At 45.2% G+C, this 21,816-nt stretch overlaps 1 protein-coding gene across 1 annotated transcript in view; it reads right to left on the bottom strand.

The window, feature by feature from the left end:
* Nucleotides 1-21,816, bottom strand: part of LOC145339897 (nuclear receptor corepressor 2-like) — a gene marked incomplete at its 3' end in the record, with an annotated part of 74,303 nt that overhangs the window by 36,009 nt on the left and 16,478 nt on the right. The window contains exons 3-5 of the mRNA XM_080184436.1: nucleotides 12,227-12,412; nucleotides 4,056-4,183; nucleotides 1,285-1,462 (exon numbers count right to left, since the gene is read on the bottom strand). Of these exons, the coding sequence (XP_080040562.1) occupies nucleotides 1,285-1,462; nucleotides 4,056-4,183; nucleotides 12,227-12,331 (411 nt within the window). The remainder of the gene's footprint in view (nucleotides 1-1,284; nucleotides 1,463-4,055; nucleotides 4,184-12,226; nucleotides 12,413-21,816) is intronic.

The following is a 21,816-nucleotide window of genomic DNA, read 5'->3' as shown; positions in this document are numbered from 1 at the left end:
TTGCTGACGTTGAGCTTAGTTCTGGAGAGGTGACTTGTTAAAGGGCTTGCATGAGATGGAATCACACAATCCTACTGTGCAGAACGAGGCCTTTCAGCCCATCGAGCCTCCACCCAGACCCTATCCCCAGAACTGCATGCATTTACCCTGTTCATCCCCCTGATAATAAGGATCAATTTAGCTTGGCCAATCAACTTAACCTGTACATCTTTGGACTGTGGGAGGAAACCCATGCAGACACGGGGAGAACATGCAGACTGCAGTGGATGGAGTGGTGTTCCTCATTGTTCACACAGAAACTCCATCCACCTTTAACACAGATTGAAGGTCAGAAGAGCGACAGCCAAACATTTAATCCTGCTGTTGGAGACAGATCCTGTGCCCAACATAATGACAGTAAAAAGTCTGACAACACCAGGTTTTAGTCCAACCTATTTATTTGATAATATACTCACAAGCTTTCAAGGGGACTGCCTCTTCGGCAGTGATCTTGGGTTCATGTCGCACTATCTGTAACCCCCATGACTTGCCTGGGTTTGCAAAACCTCACTTACTGTACTGTCTGGAGACAATACACATCTCTGTAACCTGTGATCAGTGCTCCTTCCACTCACATTATCAGCCACTTCAGGTCTTGAACAGCAGGTTAGGTGTAAGGATTCGCATTTTAATCAGTAATCTCTAAACTGTCTGTGCTTTATATGCTCTGTTTGAGGCCAGAACTCTCCATTCACCTGACAAGAAGAGGCAGTCCCCTCGAAAGCTTGTGGAGTATATTATCAAATAAATAGGTTGGACTAAAACCTGGTGTTGTCAGACTTTTTACTGTGTTTACGCCAGTCCAACGCCGGCATACCCACATCCCAACATAATGCCCAGAGCTGGCGAGAGCAGACAGCCCGCCTCAACCTGAGTGAGTGAGTGAGGTGAGTGACTGAGTGAGTGACCAATGAGTGAATGTGAGTGAGTCAGCGAGTGAGTGCTGCAGAATCTTTCACAGCTTGTGAGGAGGTGGGAGGGGGTTGAAAGAAAATGAAGTATTTCCTTGTTCACATCCTGAAATTTCCTCTGAATTTTTCTGCTCAAATCCAAACTGAGACCTGAACCCAGAACAGCTGGTTGAAGATCAAAGTTCTTGGTCTGGACCAAGCAGAGTTTTTCACTCCTGTTTGAGCTTCTCCTGCACTGCGTTCGAAACATCAACATCACAAAACGCAGCTCGTCGGGAGAGTGAATCACGTTCACCATCCTGGTGGTTAGTGAGGAGGATGGAGTTTCATTTACCTTCAGAACCTCTTCGACTGCAGTCAGGGGTCCATGGGACAAGAGCGACGGATGTTGGAGCAGTGGATGTTGCAGTAAATGGGGTGTCTTGCTGTCCGAATACAGAACCTCTGCCTGGTCACTGACGTCCAACAGGTAGTCGCTGCGAGGATCATTTCCACTGCGATGCTGAGTGTTCCTGCAGCACAGGACAAGCAGAATCAAATATCACCCCAAGCTGTGTACAGGTCAGCAGGCAGAGCACCAGCCAACGGGAATATTAACCCCTCCCTGACACCATTAACAACCTTTCCCAGCAGTGCCAAAACTGACCTGGATTGGAGGGTTTGGGAGGAGAGGCTGGACTCGGGCTGGAGGCCGAGGGCAGAGACGGGCAGCAAGGTCGGGGCAGGCTTGGAGGGCCAAAGGGCCTGTTCCTGTGCTATAATTTTCTTTATTTGTTCTATGGCATAGGCCATCAGGTTCCAGGGACTTATCTACTTTGAAACCTTTCAGTTTACTGAGTATCTTCTCCCTGTTATAGTAATTTCACCAAGTTCCACTTCTGGGACAGAATTATTATCATCTCCTGTGAGCTCAGAGACAGGATATTGGTTTAGTGCCTCCGCAATCTGAGTTTCTCATGATTACCCCATCTACTTTCACTATTCTCTTTATAAACTTCTAGAAACTTCTGGTGTCAGTTTGTTTTCAGTGAACTTTGTTTCATCGTCTATTTTAGACAGTGCATTTAGCCGCCTTTTGTTTGCGTTTGAGGTTCTCCCAATCCTCCACACTACACTAACTTTTGCAGTATTATATGCCCTTGTTTTTGCCCTGATGTTACCCTTGATTTCCTTATTAAACCATGGATAATTTTTCACCCTTTTGGGTGTACCTTAATTGAGATGTTTTTAATATCTCCCTAAATAACTGCCACATGTTTAACTCGACTTCCTTAACAAGGTACCAGCTCGATGCTGTGATTAACATTCCCCTCAGAATCACAGATTTGAAAGACAAAAATGAAAGAGCATTTTTTTGAATCTCACATTTCCAAAACTCTGATTCCTGTCATTCCTTTACCAAATGTACATAAACCATTATCAGAACACAAATTAGTTTTTCATTTCTTCATCTTAACACAAGAGTTCCCCTCTTCAATACAATTAGTCATTTCTTAGAGCGGGTATGTTTTATAAAACAATCCGCCAGCTGGTGACTTGTGTCAATCCATTGTGTTTTAGAGATTTCCCTTCTCATTAACATTTCTGTTAACCCACTAGCTCCATTCTTAATCTTTTCTCAGTTACGTTCTTTGTTGAATAAAAATTGTCCCAAAGAGAGAGTTGTCTATGGATAAACCTTTCCCACATTCCCCCTTTTATAATATTTCTGACAATATATTAGACAGTAAGCCCCCATGTCTGCTGCTTTCACCAATCTCACTGTTCCAGCAGCTAAGGTGCTTCTTACAATTCCTTATTTTATTCCTCTCCCAGGCCAATGTTTTCTCACCAAGAATGTGATAACCCAGGTCCGAAATTCACCCCCTGGGAGATTGTGACGTATCTCTAAAAATAACCAACCTCAAATCTTCTGATTTATTCAAGGCCAGAACCCTCCACATGCATCTTTCCCAGTGTAATTTTTTTACTGTTTTATTTGGTCTCAGAATTTCCTCAACGGAAGCTGCTTTCATCGCTCGAGAGAGACCCGAAACTCCTGCCCGAGGTTAACGGACATTCCCGTTGTCTGCCCCTTGCCCTCACTGATTCCTTAGCGAGCAGGGCAGTCTAATTCCGGTGATGACCTTTCTCCCATTCTCACGGAACTTTGTCCACAAGTGTGCAATTTGTTTTGGGGGTCACAGCCACATTCGGTTCAGTGTCAGAACAGGTACTCTGCTTCTTGGGTTTCCACATCCTTGCATTGTTTGCCAATGCTGAGATCTTGCCTCTTGTCCTTCTCCTGCACATTGAACTACTTTATATATTCCCCAGAGGAAATGCTCTCTCTGTTCTGGTGAAATCCCTCCACACACTGATCCCTCTGGCAGGTGCCCACTATAGGTAGTTGCTCTTTGAACAAATGGTATAATTCTGAGCCTCAGCATTACTTTGCTCACAGTCTGACATCCTCACATCCTCCAGCATCTGCACCTTTATCCCTGTGGAGCTCAGTTTTGGCCTCTCCCTGCAGCTGCAGTAACCGTATTCCCAATGATAACTCTTGCTGCATGACCTCTGCACTCCTGGACTGTTTCCCACCCTGAACCTCTGATTATGAGGTCCACACAGTCCCTGGACAGCCTGTAATCTGTGACTTCTTTCTAAACCCCCACTGCATGTCCATACTCTGTGATTCCTGAGTGCAAGACCCAGACCAAGGACTTAGACTCCCACAGAGTTCTCTGTTGCAGACACAGGGAGTCTGAGTGCAAACAAAAGGAACAAATTCAAGCCTCGAATTCTTTTTTGAATTTCCTGGGAGCTTGGGGAGCCTTTTGTTCCCATTGCTTACTCTATGGCAACGCGTTAGCCAATCAGAGTCATCTTGCCAACCAATCAGAAGGCTTTTATCCTGTTAAATAAGCTGTGATTTATTTGAAATTTGGTATTCTTGGGTTTGTCCTGATGAGTGCAAGTTGAAAAACTTCAGCAGGATGTCTCTGTTTTTAGTACCAGAGTGAGATTAATGAAACCTCAGGATATTGAATCAATAATGTCAGCTGGATTGTTTAAGGAAAAGAATTGAAAAGGAAAAGTACAGACTGAGAGTTAGAACCTTACTGTTCAGATCCTGGCTGGAATTCCCACAATAAGGAAGGTCTCCGGCGAAGATGCTGGGTCACGCCTCCAGCTGATAAAATGCATCCATAATCCCGGGAATGGCTGGGAAAGTCAGAAATTCCTAAATCCTGGAAAATAAAACCCTTATTTTAGCGTTTGGAATTATTTTTATTCTCCAAACAATTCGTGCCAAGATTCTGTTAAATGATGTTCTGATAACTAGGCGTAAGTGAGAATTCCAGGCATCGGAAACATGGTTCCAGATTAATATTGTTCAGAGCTGCTGCTAATGGTGAAACGATGGTCAACACAGTTCACTATTTTGGTTTAGTTTATTCATGGATGTCGGTATCAGCGGCCGGACCAACAATTATTTCACATCCCTAATTGCCCTTGGGAAGGTGGTAGTGAGCTGTCATCTTGAGCTGCTGCACCCACAGTGCTGTTAGGGAGGGAATTCCAGTGTTCTGATCCAGTAACACGGAAGGAACAATGATATTTTTCCAAGTCAGGATGGTGAATATCTTGGGAAGGAATCTCCAGCTGGTGGTGTTCCCAGGTATCTGCTGCTCTTCTCCTTCTGGATAGTAACTGTCAAGAGTTTGGAAGGTGCTGTTGAAGGAGTCTTGTTGAGTTGCTGCAATGTATCTTGGAGAGGTTACACCCAGCTATCACTGTGTGACAGGAGTGGGCTGCTGGAGAATCTCTGTTTTCCAGATGTTTAATCTGAGGCCCATTCTCCATAAGCCTCAGTGGATGCGTTGTTGATGGTTTGTAGCATACAGACTTTGTCTGCGCACTGTTCAATGACAGAAATGGGGGTGGACCTGGTCCCAGCCCGGAGATGTTCGAGATTGGACAGTTTCTCACTTGTCCGGTAAGAAAAACTGCAGCAGGCGACAGTGCAGAGGGATCTCGGGGTCCTTGTGCACGAGTCGCAAAAACCCAGCTTGCAGGTGCAGCAGGTGGTCAGGAAGGCGAATGGGATGCTGGCCTTCATAGCGAGGGGGATTGAATATAAAAGTAGGGGGGTCTTGCTGCAGCTGTATAGGGCATTGGTGAGGCCACAGCTGGAGTACTGTGTGCAGTTTTGGGCGCCGTACTTACGCAAGAATATTTTGACCTTGGAGGGACTGCAGAGGAGGTTTACTAGGCTGATGCCGGAGTTGAGGGGGTTGAGCTATGAGGAGAGGCTGAATAAATTAGGCTTGTACTCGTTAGAGTTTAGAAGAATGAGGGGAGATTTCATTGAGACGTATAAGATGATGAATGGGATGGATAGGATAGAGGTGGAGAGGCTCTTCCCGCTCAGAAAGGACAGTAGGACTAGGGGGCACAGCCTCAAGATAAAGGGGGGGGCGGTTTAGAACAGAGTTGAGGAGGAACTTCTTCACTCAAAGGGTGGTGTATCTCTGGAATTCTCTGCCCGTTGAAGTGGTGGAGGCTGCCTCGCTAAATATTTTTAAGACACGGGTTGATGGGTTTTTGATAAGAGAGGGGATTAAGGGTTATTGGAGAGGGCGGGAATGTGGAACTGAGCCACGACAGATCAGCCATGATCTTATTGAATGGCGGGGCAGGCTCGAAGGGCTAGATGGCCTACTCCTGCTCCTATTTCTTATGTTTTTATGTTCTTATGTTCATTGGTGAGGCCGCAGCTGGAGTACTGTGTGCAGTTTTGGTCGCTGCACTTACGCAAGGATATTTTGGCCTTGGAGGGAGTGCAGAGGAGGTTTACTAGGCTGATACCGGAGTTGAGGGGATTGAGCTATGAGGAGAGGCTGAATAAACTAGGCTTGTACTCGTTAGAGTTTAGAAGAATGAGGGGAGATCTCATTAAGACGTATAAGATGATGAATGGGATGGATAGGATAGAGGTGGAGAGGCTCTTCCCGCTCAGAAAGGACAGTAGGACTAGCGGGCACAGCCTCAAGATAAAGGGGGGGCGGTTTAGAACGGAGTTGAGGAGGAACTTCTTCACTCAAAGGGTGGTGAATCTCTGGAATTCTCTGCCCGTTGAAGTGGTGGAGGCTACCTCGCTAAATATTTTTAAGAAGCGGGTTGATGGGTTTTTGATAAGAGAGGGGATTAAGGGTTATGGGGAGAGGGCGGGAAAGTGGAACTGAGCCATGACAGATCAGCCATGATCTTATTGAATGGCGGGGCAGGCTCGAGGGGCTAGATGGCCTACTCCTGCTCCTATTTCTTATGTTCTTATGTTGTTAAGTTAGCTCCATTCCGGGGGGGGGGGGGGGGGGGGGAAGTTTCAGGGTGATGGTGTGGAGCATTGCTGCAAGGAAGATGGAGAAGGGTGTTGGTGCGATGACGCAGCCCTGTTTGACCCCAGTTTGCACTCATATCGATCTGTGGTGGTTCCGTTGATGAGGCTCACAGCTTGCGTGTCATCATGGAGCAGGCGGGAGAACAGTTACGGATTTCTGTGGGCAGTCGAATTTGATAAGAATGTTTCCCAATCCCTCACGGGTGACCGAGTCGAAAGGCTTTGTGAGATGGAAGAAAACCTTGTGCAGAGGTTGATGCTGCTCTCTGCACTTCTCCTGGATACGTTGCAGCTGGAAGATAATGTCCATTCCGTCTCTTGATGGGTGGAAGCTGCACCGAGTCTCAGACAGGAGCTCTTCAGCTATGGAGAGGAGGCCGGTGAGGATTCTCACAATGACCTTTCCTGCAGTGGAGCAAAATTTCCACAGTCGGAACTGCCTCCTTTCTTGAAGATGCTGACAATAAGGCATCTGAGATCTCCCATTACGCTCTCTTCCTTCCAGCATTGGAATGTTCCCATGGTATAATTCCCTCTACGCCGGAAACCTTGTTGCATTTCACCTTTATCAATGTCACAGTGAGCTGGGGGTGGTGTGTGACCCGTTTAATGCTAGTGCGGCACGTCTTACCATAAGACATGGGAGCAGACGTAGGCCATTTGGCCCATTGAGTCTGCTGTATGATTCAATGAGATCAGACTGATTCAACGTGAAAATCCTCAACTCCACTTTCCCATCTTATCCCCGTAACCTTCAATTCCCTTACTGATTAAATACCTGTCTGTCCCAGCCTTGGACATACTCAGTGACCTAGCCTCTACAGCCCTCTGCAGAAAAGAATTCCACAGAATTGCTTCCCTTTGAGAGAAGAAATTCCTCCTCATCTCTGTCTTACTCTAAGATTCCTCTGGTCCTAGACTCTCCCACAAGGGAAACAACCTCTCAGTACCTACACCTTCGAGTCTCCTGAGAATCCGATATGTCCCAATAAGGTCGCCTCTCATTCTTCTAAACTGCAGCGAGTACAGGCCCAACCTACTCACCCTCTCCTCATAAAAAAAATCCCCCCATACCCAGGATCAACCCAGCGAACCTTCTCTGGACTGCCTTCCTTACATAAGGGGATTAAAACTGTTCACAGTATTGCAGATGTGGTCTAACCAGTGCCTTGTATAGTTTTAGCAAGGCTTCCCTATTTTTATACTCCATTCCCTTTGAACTACAGGCCAACATTTCCTTAGCATTCCTTATTACCTGCTGAACTTGTATGCTACCGTTTTATGATTTATGCACCAGGACCCCCAGATCCCTCTGTGCTGCTGCTTTCTGCAGTTTTTCTCCACTTAAACGATATTCAGCTCCTTTATTCTCCCTACCAAAGTGCAGAACTCCATATTTTCCTACCTATATTCTGTTTGCCAAGTTTTTCCCCGCTCACTAAACCTGTCTATATCCCTTTGTAGATTCTGTGTGTCATTATCACCATGATTTTTGTGTCATCCACAAACTTGGTAATAGTATATTCACTTTCCTTGTCCATGACATTTATATTGTGAATAACTGTGGCCCCAGCACTGATCCTTGTGGCACTCCACCAGTTACAGCTTGCCATCCTCAAACTGTACCTCTTACCCCAATCCTCTGTCTTCACTCCAAATAAAAAAAATTACAGCACAGGAACAGCCCTTTGGTCCTCCAAACCTGCACCGACCATGCTGCCCGAACTGAACTAAAACCCCCTACCCTTCCCATCCTATTCATATGTTTATCCAGATGGCCCTTAAAACTCACTATTGCATCCGCTTCCACTCTCTCCCTCGGCAATAGTTTCCAGGCACCCACCACTCTGTGTAAAAAATCTGCCTCGTACATCTCCTTTAAACCTTGTCCCTCGCACCTTAAACCTGTGCCCCCCCAGTAATTGACTCTTCCACCCTGGGGAAAAGCTCCTGACTATCCACTCTGTCCGTGCCTCTCATAATCTTGTAGACTTCTATCAGATCTCCCCTCAACCTCCATCGCTCCAGTGAGAACAAACCAAGTTTCTCCAATCTCTCCTCATATCTAATGCCCTCCTTATCAGGCAACATCCTGGTAAACCTTTTCTGTACCCTCTCCAAAGCCTCCACATCCTTCTGGTAGTGTGGCGACCAGAATTGAACACTATATTCCAAATGCGACCTAAGATTCTATAAAGCTGCAACATGACTTGCCAATTTTTAAACACAATGCCCCGGCCAATGAAGGCAAGCATGCCGTATGCTTTCTTGACTACCTTCTCCACCTGCATTGCCACTTTCAGTGACCTGTGTACCTGTACACCCAGATCCCTTTGTTTATCAAGATTAGACCTTCCAAAATGCATTACTTCACATTTTTCCAGACTAAACTCCATCAGCCATCTCTCCACCCAAGCCTCCAACTAATCTATATTTGTTTATGATTTACTTCGATAATTTGGAGTTGGGGACCTAGTGTGTCAAAATTCGCAGATGACACCTAAGGTGAGTGACGGAGCAAAGTGTGCAGAGGATACTGAAACTCTGCAAAGGGATACAGATAGTCTAAGTGAGTGAGCGAGGGTCTGGCAGATGGAGTACAATGTTGGTAAATGTGAGGTCATCCATTTTGGTCGGAATAACAGCAAAATGGACTATTATTTAAATGGTAAAAAATTGCAGCATGCTGCTGTGCAGATGGACCTGGGTGTCCTTGTGCAGGAATCTCAAGGAGTTGGTTTGCAGGTACAGCAGGTAATTAAGAAGGCAGATGGAATTTTGTCCTTCATTGCTAGAGGGATGGAGTTTAAAAACAGTGAGGTTATATTGCAGCTGTATGAGGTGCTGGTGAGGCCACACCTGGAGTACTGTGTACAGTTTTGGTCTCCTTACTCGAGAAAGGATATACTGGCACTGGAGGGGGTGCAGAGGAGATTCACGAGGTTGATTCCGGAGTTGAGAGGGTTGGCTTATGAGGAGAGACTGAGTAGACTGAGGTTATACTCATTGGAATTCAGAAGAATGAGGGGAGATCTTGTAGGAACATGTAAGATTATGAAGGGGATCGATAAGATAGAAGCAGGGAAGTTGTTTTCACTGGTGGGTAAAACTAGAACTAGGGGAATGGCCTCAAAATAAGGGGAAGCAGATTTAGGACTGAGTTGAGGAGGAACTTCTTCACACAAAGGATTGTGAATCTGTGGAATTCCCTTCCCAGTTGAGGCTCCTTCATTGAATGTTTTTAAGGCAAGGATAGATAAGTTTTTGAACAGTAAAGGAATTAAGGGTTATGGTGAGCGGGCGGGTAAGTGGAGCTGAGTCTGTGAAAAGATCAGCCATGATCTTATTGAATAGCGGAGCAGGATTGAGGGGCCAGATCTAGGTCTTATGTTCTTATATCCTGCTGTATCCTCTGATGGTCCTCATTGCTGTCTGCAAATCTACCAACCTTTGTGTCATCCACAAACTTACTAATCAATCCAGTTATATTTTCCTCCAAATCATTTATATATATTACAAACAGCAAAGATCCCAGCACTGATCCCTGAGGAACACCACTTGTCACAGCCCTCCATTCAGAAACACACCCTTCCACTGCTACCCTCTCTTCTTTGACCGAGCCAGTTTTGTACCCACTTTGCCCCCTCACCTCTGATCCCATGTGACTTCACCTTCTGCACCAGTCTGCCATGAGGGACCTTGTCAAAGGCCTTACTGAAGTCCATGTAGACAACATCCACTGCCCTACCCTCATCAATCATCTTCGTCACTTCCTCAAAAAACTCAATCAAGTTAGTGAATCACGACCTCCCCTTCACAAAACCATGTTGCCTCTCACTAATACACCCACTTATTTCCAAGTGGGAATAAATCCTGTCTCGAAGAATCCGCTCCAATAATTTCCCTACCACTGATGTAAGGCTCACTGGCCTGTAATTACCTGGATTATTCTTGCTACCCTTCTTAAACAAAGGAACAACATTGGCTATTCTCCAATCATCTGGGACCTCCCCTGTATTGGACTGGGGTAAAAACAGTAAGAAGTCTCATAACACCAGGTTAAAGTCCAACAGGTTTATTTGATAGTAAACCCACAAGCTTTCGGGGTTTGCCCCTTCGTCAGGTGATTCAGGCCAGAACACTCCATTCACCTGATGAAGGGACAATCTCCGAAAGCTTGTGGGTTTACTATCAAATAAACCTGTTGGACTTTAACCTGGTGTTGTGAGACTTCTTACTGTACCTCCCCTGTAGCCAGTGAGGATACAAAGATTTCTCTCAAGGCCCCAGCAATTTCCTCCCTTGCCTCTCTCAGTATTCTGGAGTATATCCCATCAGGCCCTGGAGATTTGTTTACCTTAATGTTTCACAAGAACCCCAATACCTCCTTTTTGATCTCAACATGACTCAAACTATCTACACATCCTTTCCCAGACTCGTCATCCACCAAGTCCTTCTCTTTGGCGAATACTGACACAAAGTACTCATTTAATACCTCGCCCATTTCCTCTGGCTCCACACAAAGAATCCCTCCCTTGTCCTCGAGTGGGCCAACCCTCTCCCTGGCTACCCTCTTGCTCTTTATATATGTATAAAAAGCCTTGGGATTTTCCTTAATCCTGCTGGCCAATGATTTTTTGTGACCCCTTTTAGCCGTCCTTACTCCTTGTTTAAATTTCTTTCTACTTTCCTTGTATTCTACACTTGCTTCGTGTGTTCCCAGCCTCCTAGCTTTGACAAATGCTTCCTTTTTCTCTTTGACTAGGCTCACAATATCTCTCATTATCCAAGGTTCCCAAAATTTCCCATACTTTTCCTTTATCCTAACAGGAATGTGCCGGTCCTGAATCCCTATCAACTTACACTTGAAAGCCTCCCACATGCCAGATGTTGATTTGCCCTCAATCTACATTCTTCAGTTCCTGCATAATATTGTTGTAATTAGCCTTCTCCCAATCTAGCACCTTCACTTGAGGACTACAGTTATCTTTATCCATCAGTACATTAAAGCTTACTGAATTGTGGTCACTGTTCCCGAACTGCTCCCCTACCGAAACATCGACCACCCGTCCGGGCTCATTCCCCAATACCAGGTCCAGTATGGCCCCTTCCCTAGTTGGACTATCTACATACTGTTTCAGGAAGTCCTCCTGGATGCTCCTTACAATCTCTGTCCCATCCACACCCCTAGCACTAAGTGAGTCCCAGTCAATATAGGGGAAGTTAAAATCTCCCAACACAACAACCCTGTTACTTTTGCACCTTGTCAAAATCTCCTCACATATCTGTTCCTCAATCTCCCGCTGGCAGTTGGGTGGCTGATAGTAAACCCCCAACACTGTGACTACACCTTCCCTATTCCTGAGCTCTACCCAAATTGCCTCACTGTATGAACCCTCCGAGGTGTCCTCCCGCAGTACAGCTGTGATATTCTCCTTAACCAATAGTGCAACCCCCCATCCCTTTTACATCCCCCTCTATCCTGTTTGAAATATCTGTGTCCTGGAATGTTTAGCTGCCAATCCTGTGCTTCCCTTAATGACAACTACATCATAGGCCCAGTACTAATCCAATCTCTAAGTTCAACTGCCTTACCTGTTACACTTCTCACATTGAAACAACCCTCTATCCGTGTGAATGCACTCCCCCCAACACCATGGACTCTTCAATAGCTTTTTATGCAGTAACTTACCAAACACTCTTTGGAAATCCAAGTATATTACATTTACTGGTTCCCTTTATCTATCCTACTCATTACCACCTCAAAAGAATTCCAGTAAATTTGTCAGGTATGATATCCCCTTCACAAAGCCACACTGACTGTTTGACTATATTATATATTTCTGAACACTCTGCTATTAACATCCTTTATAATGGACTCTAATCTTACCGTATGTGGTCTGGTTAAATTGAGTGGGAATGGTAGAGTTTGTGTGGGGAATCTCTGCTCTGTTTGTAGCCTGTTGGACGTTACAGGCTGATTCAAAGTGGACATGGTGCAAATCCCTCACTATTCCGACTGAATGAAGAAATCCTGCAGCACTGGCATCAGGATCTACCAAATCGCATCCAAACTCTGTCAACACAAACAACACAGAAATTAAAACTTAAATCTCACTTAAACCAAAGCACAGTCTGTATCTACCAGAAAATTACACGATTATAAACAGATGTCTTTGTCAAGACCATCCAAAAATATTTATATTCTGACTCAAAACTTGACTCAGTTACAAACTCGGGTAAATGTTGCCAAAGTATTTCCTTGTTTTTATTCCAGGGAATAAACGGTATTTAAACAAAATCGGAACAATGGACAGAAATGGTTTTGTTTCTTGTGACATTTTGAATGTGTCAGGATGAACAGGAAGATTCCCAATATTTCCACAGAACGGTTATTTAATATTTTAAAAGGTTGTAAACAAGGCAACAGAGGCAACCCATATGTTTTTTCTAAATATTTTCTACACGAGTCAGTGACTTGGCAAATAAACATTTCCAATTTCTAAAGAATAAGTGACTCCTCCAGCTGGTTAAATAAGTTAACTACTGAATGAACCCAGTGTTATTACCGCTGGACTTTGTAACTCTGTTATATTTTCAACTGCCTCCTTTAATTCAATGGGGTGTCAGACCTCGTACGTCACCTCGTGCTTCCACCTGACAATAAGCCATGTGACTTGGTTGTCATGGGAACAGGGGCCGAGGTCAAGTCCTGTTCAAAGCGAGGTGCCAATCTGTAACACCTCAGGCGGGATTTTCCGGCCAAACGTGTCCCAAAACCAGAAAATCCCACCCGAGGTCAATGGACCGGGAATGGGCCTGGGTCGAGTGCGCTTTTGGAGGATTGGTGCAGAATCAATGGGCCGAATGGCCTCCTTTCACTCTCTGAAGAATCTGTGGTTCCGAGGGGCTTCTGGAGTTTAGTTGCTACAAATTGAACTTGCCACAAGTCTGAAGAACTGAATATTTTTGTGATTATTTGAGGAGTCATTGGGAAATCAAATCCCTTTGGAAAAGTTATTGGCTTGGTCTGACCGAGGATCATAATAAGTTCCTCTTGTGAGATATAAATCCAGGACTGTAATGAGTTTAAAGGAGCAAGATTACATGGGTACTCTTTAGAAAGATAACATTCCTTTTTACAAGACTCAAACAGCTTTAGAGCGAGGCTCTGTGATTGAGTGCCAAGGTCCATCTGCAAACCATGGCAGAGAAAATAGGAGATTTAGAAGAAGGGAATAAGACAGAGATTTCTGCAGTATTGACTGAACAGCTAAACACCAAAGAGGAAATGGGGATCCTGACTGTCTTCAAGTTGAGTTTGGCAAAACCAGGCAACAAAATAAACAATTTAGATTGGAATGAGAGAGAAATGTGAAAGCTTGAGCGAGAATTTCAATCCAGCCGCAGGAGGTGAGGAAATTCAAAGTGGACAATGAAAAGCTTTGATTGTACCAACAGGTGTAATCCTCCACGGTCATCCTCAAAACTGGTGCCCCACAAGGCTGTGTTCTCAGCCCCCTGCTAAACTCCTTAAAAAACTGTGACTGTGTGGCCAAGTTCCCCTCCAACTTGGTTTTCAAGTTTGCTGACGACACCACCGTAGTGAGTCAGATCTCAAACAACGATGAGACAGAGAACAGGAATGAGAATCTGGTGAACTGGTGCAGCAACAATAATTTCTCCCTCAATGTCAACAAAACAAAGGAGATTGTCATGAACTTCAGGAAGTGTAAAGGAGAATGTACCCCTGTCTACGTCAACGGGGATGAAGTAGAAATGATCGAGAGCTTCAAGTTTTTAAGTGTCTAGATCACCAACAACCTGTTCTGGTTCTCCCTCCCCCATGCCGACACTGTAGTTAAGAAAGCCCCACCAACAGCTCTACTTTCTCAGGAGGATAAAGAAATTTGGCACGTCAGCTATGGCTCTCATCAAAAAAAGCATTCTTTCTGGTTGTATCACAGCTTGGTCTGGGCTCCTGCTCTGCCCAAAACCGCAAGGAACTACAGAAGGTCATGAATGTAACCCAATCCATCACACAAACCAGCCTCCCATCCATTGACTCTGTCTACACCTCCCACTGCCTTGGAAAAGCAGCCGGTGTAATTAATGACCCCTCGCATTCCCCCCCCCACCCCAACGCACCCCGGACATTCTCTCTTACACCTTCTTCTGTCGGGAAAAAGATACAAAAGTCTGAGGTCACGTACCGACCGACTCAAGAACAGCTTCTTCCCTGCTGCTGTCAGACTTTTAAATGGACCTACCTCGCATTAACTTGATCTTTATTTGCACCCTCGCTGTGACTGTAACACTACATTCTGCACCATCTCGTTTCTTTCTCTATGAATGGTATGCTTTGTATAGCACGCAAGAAACAATATTTTTCACTGTATGTTAATACATGTGACAATAAATCAAATCAAATCAAGGGTGTTATTCGGAAAACGGACATTGACTCAGGAACACAAACAGGAAATGCTGGAAAATCTCAGCTGGTCTGAATGCTGCATTTTGAGCTCTGACAAAGGGTTGTCCAGATTTGAAAGATTGCCCCTATTCTCTCTCCACAGATGTTGTCAGACACACTGAGATTTTCCAGCATTTTCTGTTTGTGTTTCAGATTCCAGCATTCCGCAGTTGTTTGCTTTGATCAATGGCATTGGCTCCTGGTATAACACGGGAAGGAACATTCGATTTAGTGTTAACTTCAATCAGAAGGAATTGAAATGTATTTTGTGTCGTTTAAGAAAACAAAACTCAGCGGGTGAGGGGACATTGGATAATTTTATTGGAGGGACTGTTCATTGGGAAGATGTTTTGTACATTTATTTGCTTGTAAATAACCGTTAAGAGTCCATTATACTAACCGGTGGTCATCGATCCTTCCAGTTACCAGACCGGCAATGAGGAAATCTGAGTGAGTCTGCCTACAGCGAGGAATTCGCAGAGAGCATTGTTGCAACACTGCAGAGTAAATCCGATCAATCCCAGCCTGGAAAACAGGGAGCCGGCGTGCCTGTCTTTGGGAAGCTAGAAGTCTTTGGCATTCCCAGCACTAACAAAGAGGCATTCCTACCCTAAAGTCTGACTAACACTGTGAAGATACGAGCTTAACTCGACAAGGGGGCCTGGGGGGGAAACTGTCGCATCTTTTGCAGCAAGGTTAGACCTGATTGCAGAGCATTGCAACTTCAGGTCAGCTTTAAATGACATGTTAAGAGATCAATTGGTGTGCGGTGTACGTAATGCAGCTGAGTCTGAGTCAACTTTTAAAAAGGGTGCTGGAAATTGCGATAGTGAAATAAAGTGTCAAGAGAGGCACCCAGGAGTTACAAAACCATTGGATATGTATCAAAAACCCAATCAGACAAGGAAAGGTGATATACCCAGATAGCAAAGGAAAACCTCACTCTTATCTACGGCATCAAGGTGTTCCATCAATGTATTTACCAGAGACATTTTACTATCATCACAGCTCAGACAGAGATTCCACCAGTTGTGTCAGCGGGAATACAGCGACGATGCTAAATTCAAGCATCAGTCATTGGCTGACAAATCTAAAGCCTTATGTTGTGTACCGTTAACCGAAAGCATGGCACCCTATCTAATCCTGCAAGAGATTGTAATAGAGTCACGGAGGTTTACAGCACGGAAACAGGCCCTTCGGCCCAACTTGTCCATGCCACCCTTTCTTTTAAACCCTAAGCTAATCCCGATTGCCCGCATTTGGCCCCTATCTCTTGATACCCATCGTACCCATGTAACTATCTAAATGCTTTTTACAAGACAAAAATTGTACCCGCCTCTACTACTACCTCTGGCAGCTTGTTCCAGACACTTACCACCCTCTGTGTGAAAAAATTGCCCCTCTGGACACTTTTGTATCTCTCCCCTCTCACCTTAAACCTCTGCCCTCTAGTTTTAGACTCCCCTACCTTTGGGAAAAGATATTGACTATCTCGCTGATCTGTGCTCCTCATTATTTTATAGACCTCTATAAGATCACCCCTCAGCCTCCTACGCTCCAGGGGAAAACAGTCCCATCTCAATCACATCCTGCTCAGTCTCCTCTGCTCCAAGGAAAACAACCCCTGTCTATTCAATCTCTCTTCATAATGAAGCCTCTCCAGCTCATCCTGGTGGATCAGTGCCAGAATAAGGAGCAGGATATTTAGGACGGCGATGTGGAGGAATTTCCTCACTCAGAGTGTGGTGAACCTTTGGAATTTTTTTTTACCACGGATGGCGGTGGAAACTTAGTTATTCAGTTTGTTCGAAGCAGAAATTGATAGATTTGTACATGCTAAAAATGTCATGGGATGGGGAATAATGCGGGAAATGGTGTTGAGATAGATGATGAGGCAGTTTGAGTTGAATGGCAGAATGGGCTTAAGGGGCCGAATGGCCCTCTCTTGATCCCTTCACCTGTCCACATAACCCCCTCTTCTGTAAAACTTCCTCCATTGTCCAAAATTCCAGTCACCACAAATATCCCCACCCTCAATGATGGAGGAGCCCAGCAGATCAGTGCAGAAGATAAAGCTAAAGAACCGCAGCAATCTTCAGCTAGAAGTGCTGAGTGGATAATCCATCTCGGCCTCCTCCAGTGGCCCCCAGCATCTCAGTTGCCAGTCTCCAGTTCGATTCACTCCCTATGATAGCAAGAAACAGCTGAAGGCACTGGGAACCGCAAAGGCAACGGACCCTGATAGCATTCCAGCAACAGCACTGAAGACTTGTACTCCAGAACTTGTCACTCCCCTAACCAAGCTCTTCCAGTACAGTTACAACACTGGCATCTACCTGGTAATGTGGAGAATTGCCCAGGTATGTCCTGTACACAAAAAGCAGGACAAATCCAACCCGGCCAATTACCACCCAGTGTACTCTCAATCATCAGTGAAGTGATGGAAGGGGTCATCGACAGCGCGATCAAGCAGCACCTGCTCAGCAGTAACCTGCTCAGAAGTCTCACTACCAGGTTAAAGTCCAACAAGTTTATCTGATAGTAAACCCACTAGCTTTCAGAGCACTGCTCCTTCGTCAGGTGAGTGGGGACTTCTGGTCACAAACAGGGCAATATAAAGGCACACACAGTTTACTGAATACTGATTAGAATGTGAGTCTTTACATCTAATCAAGTCTTAAAGGTGTAGATAATGTGAGTGGAGATAGCATTAAGCACAGGTTAAAGAGATGTGTATTGTCTCCAGACAGGACAGTAAGTGAGATGTTGCAAGCCCAGATAAGTCATGGGGATTAACTGTAGAAAATAGAACAAAGAACAAAGAACAGTACAGCACAGGATCAGGCCATTCGGCCCTCCAAGCCTATATTGATCATGATGCCTGCCTAAACTAAAACCGTATGCAGTTGCGGAGTCCGTATCCTTCCATCCCCATCCCATTTACATTTCTGTCTAGTTGCCCCTTAAATGTCACTATCGTACCTGCTCCCCTCACCTCCCCGGGCAGCACGTTCCAGACACTCACCACCCTCTGTGTAAAAAACTTAACCTTGCACATCTCCTCCAAACTTTTCTCTACGCACCTTAAATCTATGTCACCTCGTACTTAACATTTAAATCCTAAGAAAAACCTTCTGACTATCCACTCTGTCCATGCCTCTCATAATCTTGTAGACTTCTATCAGGTCGCCCCTCAACCTCCATCACTCCAGTGACAACAAACCAAGTTTCTCCAACCTCTTGTCAAAGCTAATGCCCTCCATACCAGGCAACATCCTGGTAAATCTTTTCTGTACCCTCTCCAAAGCCTCCACATCCTTCTGGTAGTGTGGTGACCAGAATTGAACACTATATTCCAAGTGCGGCCTAACTAAGGTTCTGTAAAGCTGCAACATGACTTGCCAATTTTTAAACTCAATGCCCTGACGATGAAGGGAAATAATGTTCAATATCTTTGAATATTCAGTTCCTAATCTTGATCAAGCCAGACGGGTTGCACCTAAACAGAACTAGGACTGAGTTCCCTGCAGGGCATTATGCTAATACTAGAAAGGTGACTTTAAACTCATTCAGCAGAGGTCTGAGAACCAAAAGAGCAAAGGACAAAGAACAATACAGCACAGGAACAGGCCCCTTGGCCCTCCAAGCCTGCACCGATAATGTGTCCCTAACTAGACCATCCGTTTGTGTCTCTCTATTCCCAGTCTGTTCATGTGGCTATCTAAATAAGTCTTAAATGATCCTAGTGTGTCTGCCTCAACCATCCTGCTTGGCAGTGCGTTCCAGGCCCCCACCACCCTCTGTGTAAAATACATCCCTCGCCTATCTGTATTGAGTCTTGCCCCCCCTTATTTTGAACTTGTGACCCCTTGTGTTTCTCATTTCCGACCTGGGAAAAAGCTTCCAACTGCTCATCCTATCTATGCCCTTCATAATTTTATAAACTTCTATTAGTGTGCCCTTCATCCTCTGTCTTTCCAGGGAGAACAACCCCAGTTTATCCAATCTCTCCTCATAGCTAAGACCCTCCATACCAGGCAACATCCTGGTAAACCTTTTCTGTACTCTCTCCAAAGCCTCCACACCCTTCTGGTAGTGTGGTGACCAGAACTGGATGTAGTATTCCCAATGTGGCCTAACCAACGTTCTATATAGCTGCAACATCACACGCCAACTTCTATACTCTATGCCCCGTCCTATAAAGGCAAGCATGCCATATGCCTTCTTCACCACTCTCTCCACCTGTGCTGCCACCTTTAAGGATCTGTAGGCTTGTACACCCAGGTCCCTCTGTGTGTCTATACCCCTGATGGTTCTGCCATTTATTGTATATCTCCCCCCTGCATTAGATCTACCAAAATGCATCACTTCACATTTATCTGGATTAAATTCCATCTGCCATTTCTCTGCCCAATTTTCCAGCCTATCTATATCCTGCTGTATTCTCTAACAATGTTCATCGCTATCCGCAAGTCCAGCCATCTTTGTGTTGTCCGCAAACTTACTGATCACACCAGTTACATCATCTTCCAAATTATTTATATATATCACAAATAGCAGAGGTCCCAGTACAGAGCCCTGTGGAACATCACTAGTCACAGACCTCCAACCAGAAAAAGACCCCTCCACTGCTACCCTCTGTCTTCTGTGGCCAAGCCAGTTCTCCGCCCATCTAGCCACCTCACCTTTTATCCCATGAGTCTTAACCCTTTGCACCAGTCTGCCATGAGGGACCTTGTCAAATGCTTTACTAAAATCCATATAGACGACATCCATAGCCCTTCCCTCCTCCTCAAGAAATTCAATCAACTTTGTGAGGCATGACCTCCCTTGTACAAAACCATGCTGTCTATCTCTAATGAGACTATTCTAAGTGCGTATAGATCCTATCTCTAAGAATCTTCTCCATTCAGAGGGGGGGTGGGATCCTGAGTAGAGGGGATGAAAGTGAGGGGGGCATAGATGGGGACTGCAATGCACAGCATCGCAGGGGTGGGGTGGAGCAGGGTTTGAAATGTGTATACTTTAATGCGAGGAGTATTCGCAATAAAGTGGATGCACTTGCAGCGTGGATCAGTACCTGGGACTTTGATGTTGTGGCCATTTCAGAGACATGGATAGAGCAGGGTCAGGAATGGTTGTTGCAGGTCCCGGGGTTCAAATGCTTCAGTCGGAGCAGAGAAGGAGGTAGAAGGGGGGGAGGGGTAGCATTATTAGTCAAGGATTGTATCACGGTGTCAGAGAGGAAGTTTGATGAGGACTTGTCTGTTGAGGTAGTATGGGCGGAGATTAGAAATAGGAGAGGAGAGGTCACCCTGTTGGGAGTCTTTTATAGACCTCCTAAAAGTTCTAGAGAGGTTGAGGAAAGGATTGCGGAGACGATCCTGGTTAGGAGTGAAAGTAATAGGGTAATTGTTATGGGGGACTTTAACTTTACTAATACTGATTGGAATTGCTATAGCTCTAGCTCGTTAGAGGGGTCAGTTTTTGTACAAAGCGTGAAGGAAGGTTTTTTGACTCAGTGTGTTGATAGGCCAACTAGAGGTGAGGCTATATTGGATTTGGTGCTGGGAAATGAGCCAGACCAGGTGCTAGACTTGGAAGTTGGTGTGCATTTTGGTGATAGTGACCACAATTCGGTTACGTTCACCTTAGCGATGGAAAGGGATAGGCATGAACCTCGGGTCAGTAGTTTTAGCTGGGGGAAGGGTAATTATGAGGCTATTAGGAGAGAATTAGGAAGCGTAGGTTGGACTAGGAGATTACAGGGACTGGGAATGTCCGAAATGTGGAGCTTTTTCAAGGAGCAGCTACTGCGAGTCCGTGATAGGTATGTCCCTGTCAGGCAAGGAGGATTTGGTAGGGCTAGGGAACCGTGGTGCACTAAAAAAGTTGATTCGTTGGTTAAAAAGAAGAAGGAGGCTTATGTTCGGATGAGACTTGAGGGCTTGGGTAGTGCACTAGAAAGCTTTAGATTGGCTAGGAGGGAGTTGAAGAGTGAGTTAAGAAGGGCTAAAAGAGGACATGAGAAGACTTTGGCTGATAGGATTAAGGAGAATCCTAAGGCGTTCTATAGATATGTTAAGAACAGAAGGTTGGTTAGGGCAAGATTAGGGCCAGTTACAGACAGCAGAGGGAAGTTGTGTGTGGAACCAGAAGAGATTGGAGAGGCATTGTACCAATATTTCTCTTTGGTGTTCACGCAGGGGGACATGAATATAGCTGAGGAGGACACTGGGTTGCAGGGGAGTAGAATAGACAGTATTACAGTTGATAAGGAGGATGTGCTGGATATTCTGGAGGGTTTGAAAATAGATAAGTCCCCTGGTCCGGATGGGATTTACCCTAGGATTCTCTGGGAGGCAAGAGAGGTGATTGCAGAGCCTCTGGCTCCGATCTTCAGGTCGTCGTTGGCCTCTGGTATAGTACTGGAAGATTGGAGGATAGCGAATGTTGTCCCATTGTTTAAGAAGGGGAACAGAGACTTCCCCAGGAATTATAGACCGGTGAGTCTTACTTCTGTTGTGGGCAAGGTTTTAGAAAAAAATTATTAGGGATAGGATTTATAGTTATTTGGAGAGTAATGAATTGATTGGAGATAGTCAGCATGGTTTTGTAGTGGGTAGGTCGTGCCTTACTAACCTTATTGAGTTTTTTGAGAAAGTGACCAAAGAGGTGGATGGGGGTAAGGCAGTTGACGTGGTATATATGGATTTTAGTAGGGCGTTTGATAAGGTTCACCATGGTAGGCTTCTGCAGAAAATGCAGATAGAACATAGAACATAACAGCGCAGAACAGGCCCTTCGGCCCACGATGTTGCACCGACCAGTTACAAAAACAATGACCCACTATCCTATACCAATCCCTTTTCGTCCATAAACCTATCCACAAATCTCTTAAATGCCCCCAAACTAGGCGCATTTACAACTGCAGCAGGCAGGGCATTCCAATCCCTCACCACCCGCTGGGTAAAGAACCTACCCCTGACATCCGTCCTGTAGCTACC

The sequence above is a fragment of the Carcharhinus amblyrhynchos genome, unplaced genomic scaffold (genome assembly GCF_965287045.1).
Source record: "Carcharhinus amblyrhynchos unplaced genomic scaffold, sCarAmb.v2.hapA scaffold_731, whole genome shotgun sequence".
NCBI lineage: Eukaryota > Metazoa > Chordata > Chondrichthyes > Carcharhiniformes > Carcharhinidae > Carcharhinus > Carcharhinus amblyrhynchos.
The sequence above is the reverse complement of the archived record's forward strand: the minus strand, read 5'-3'. Positions and strand labels throughout refer to the sequence as shown.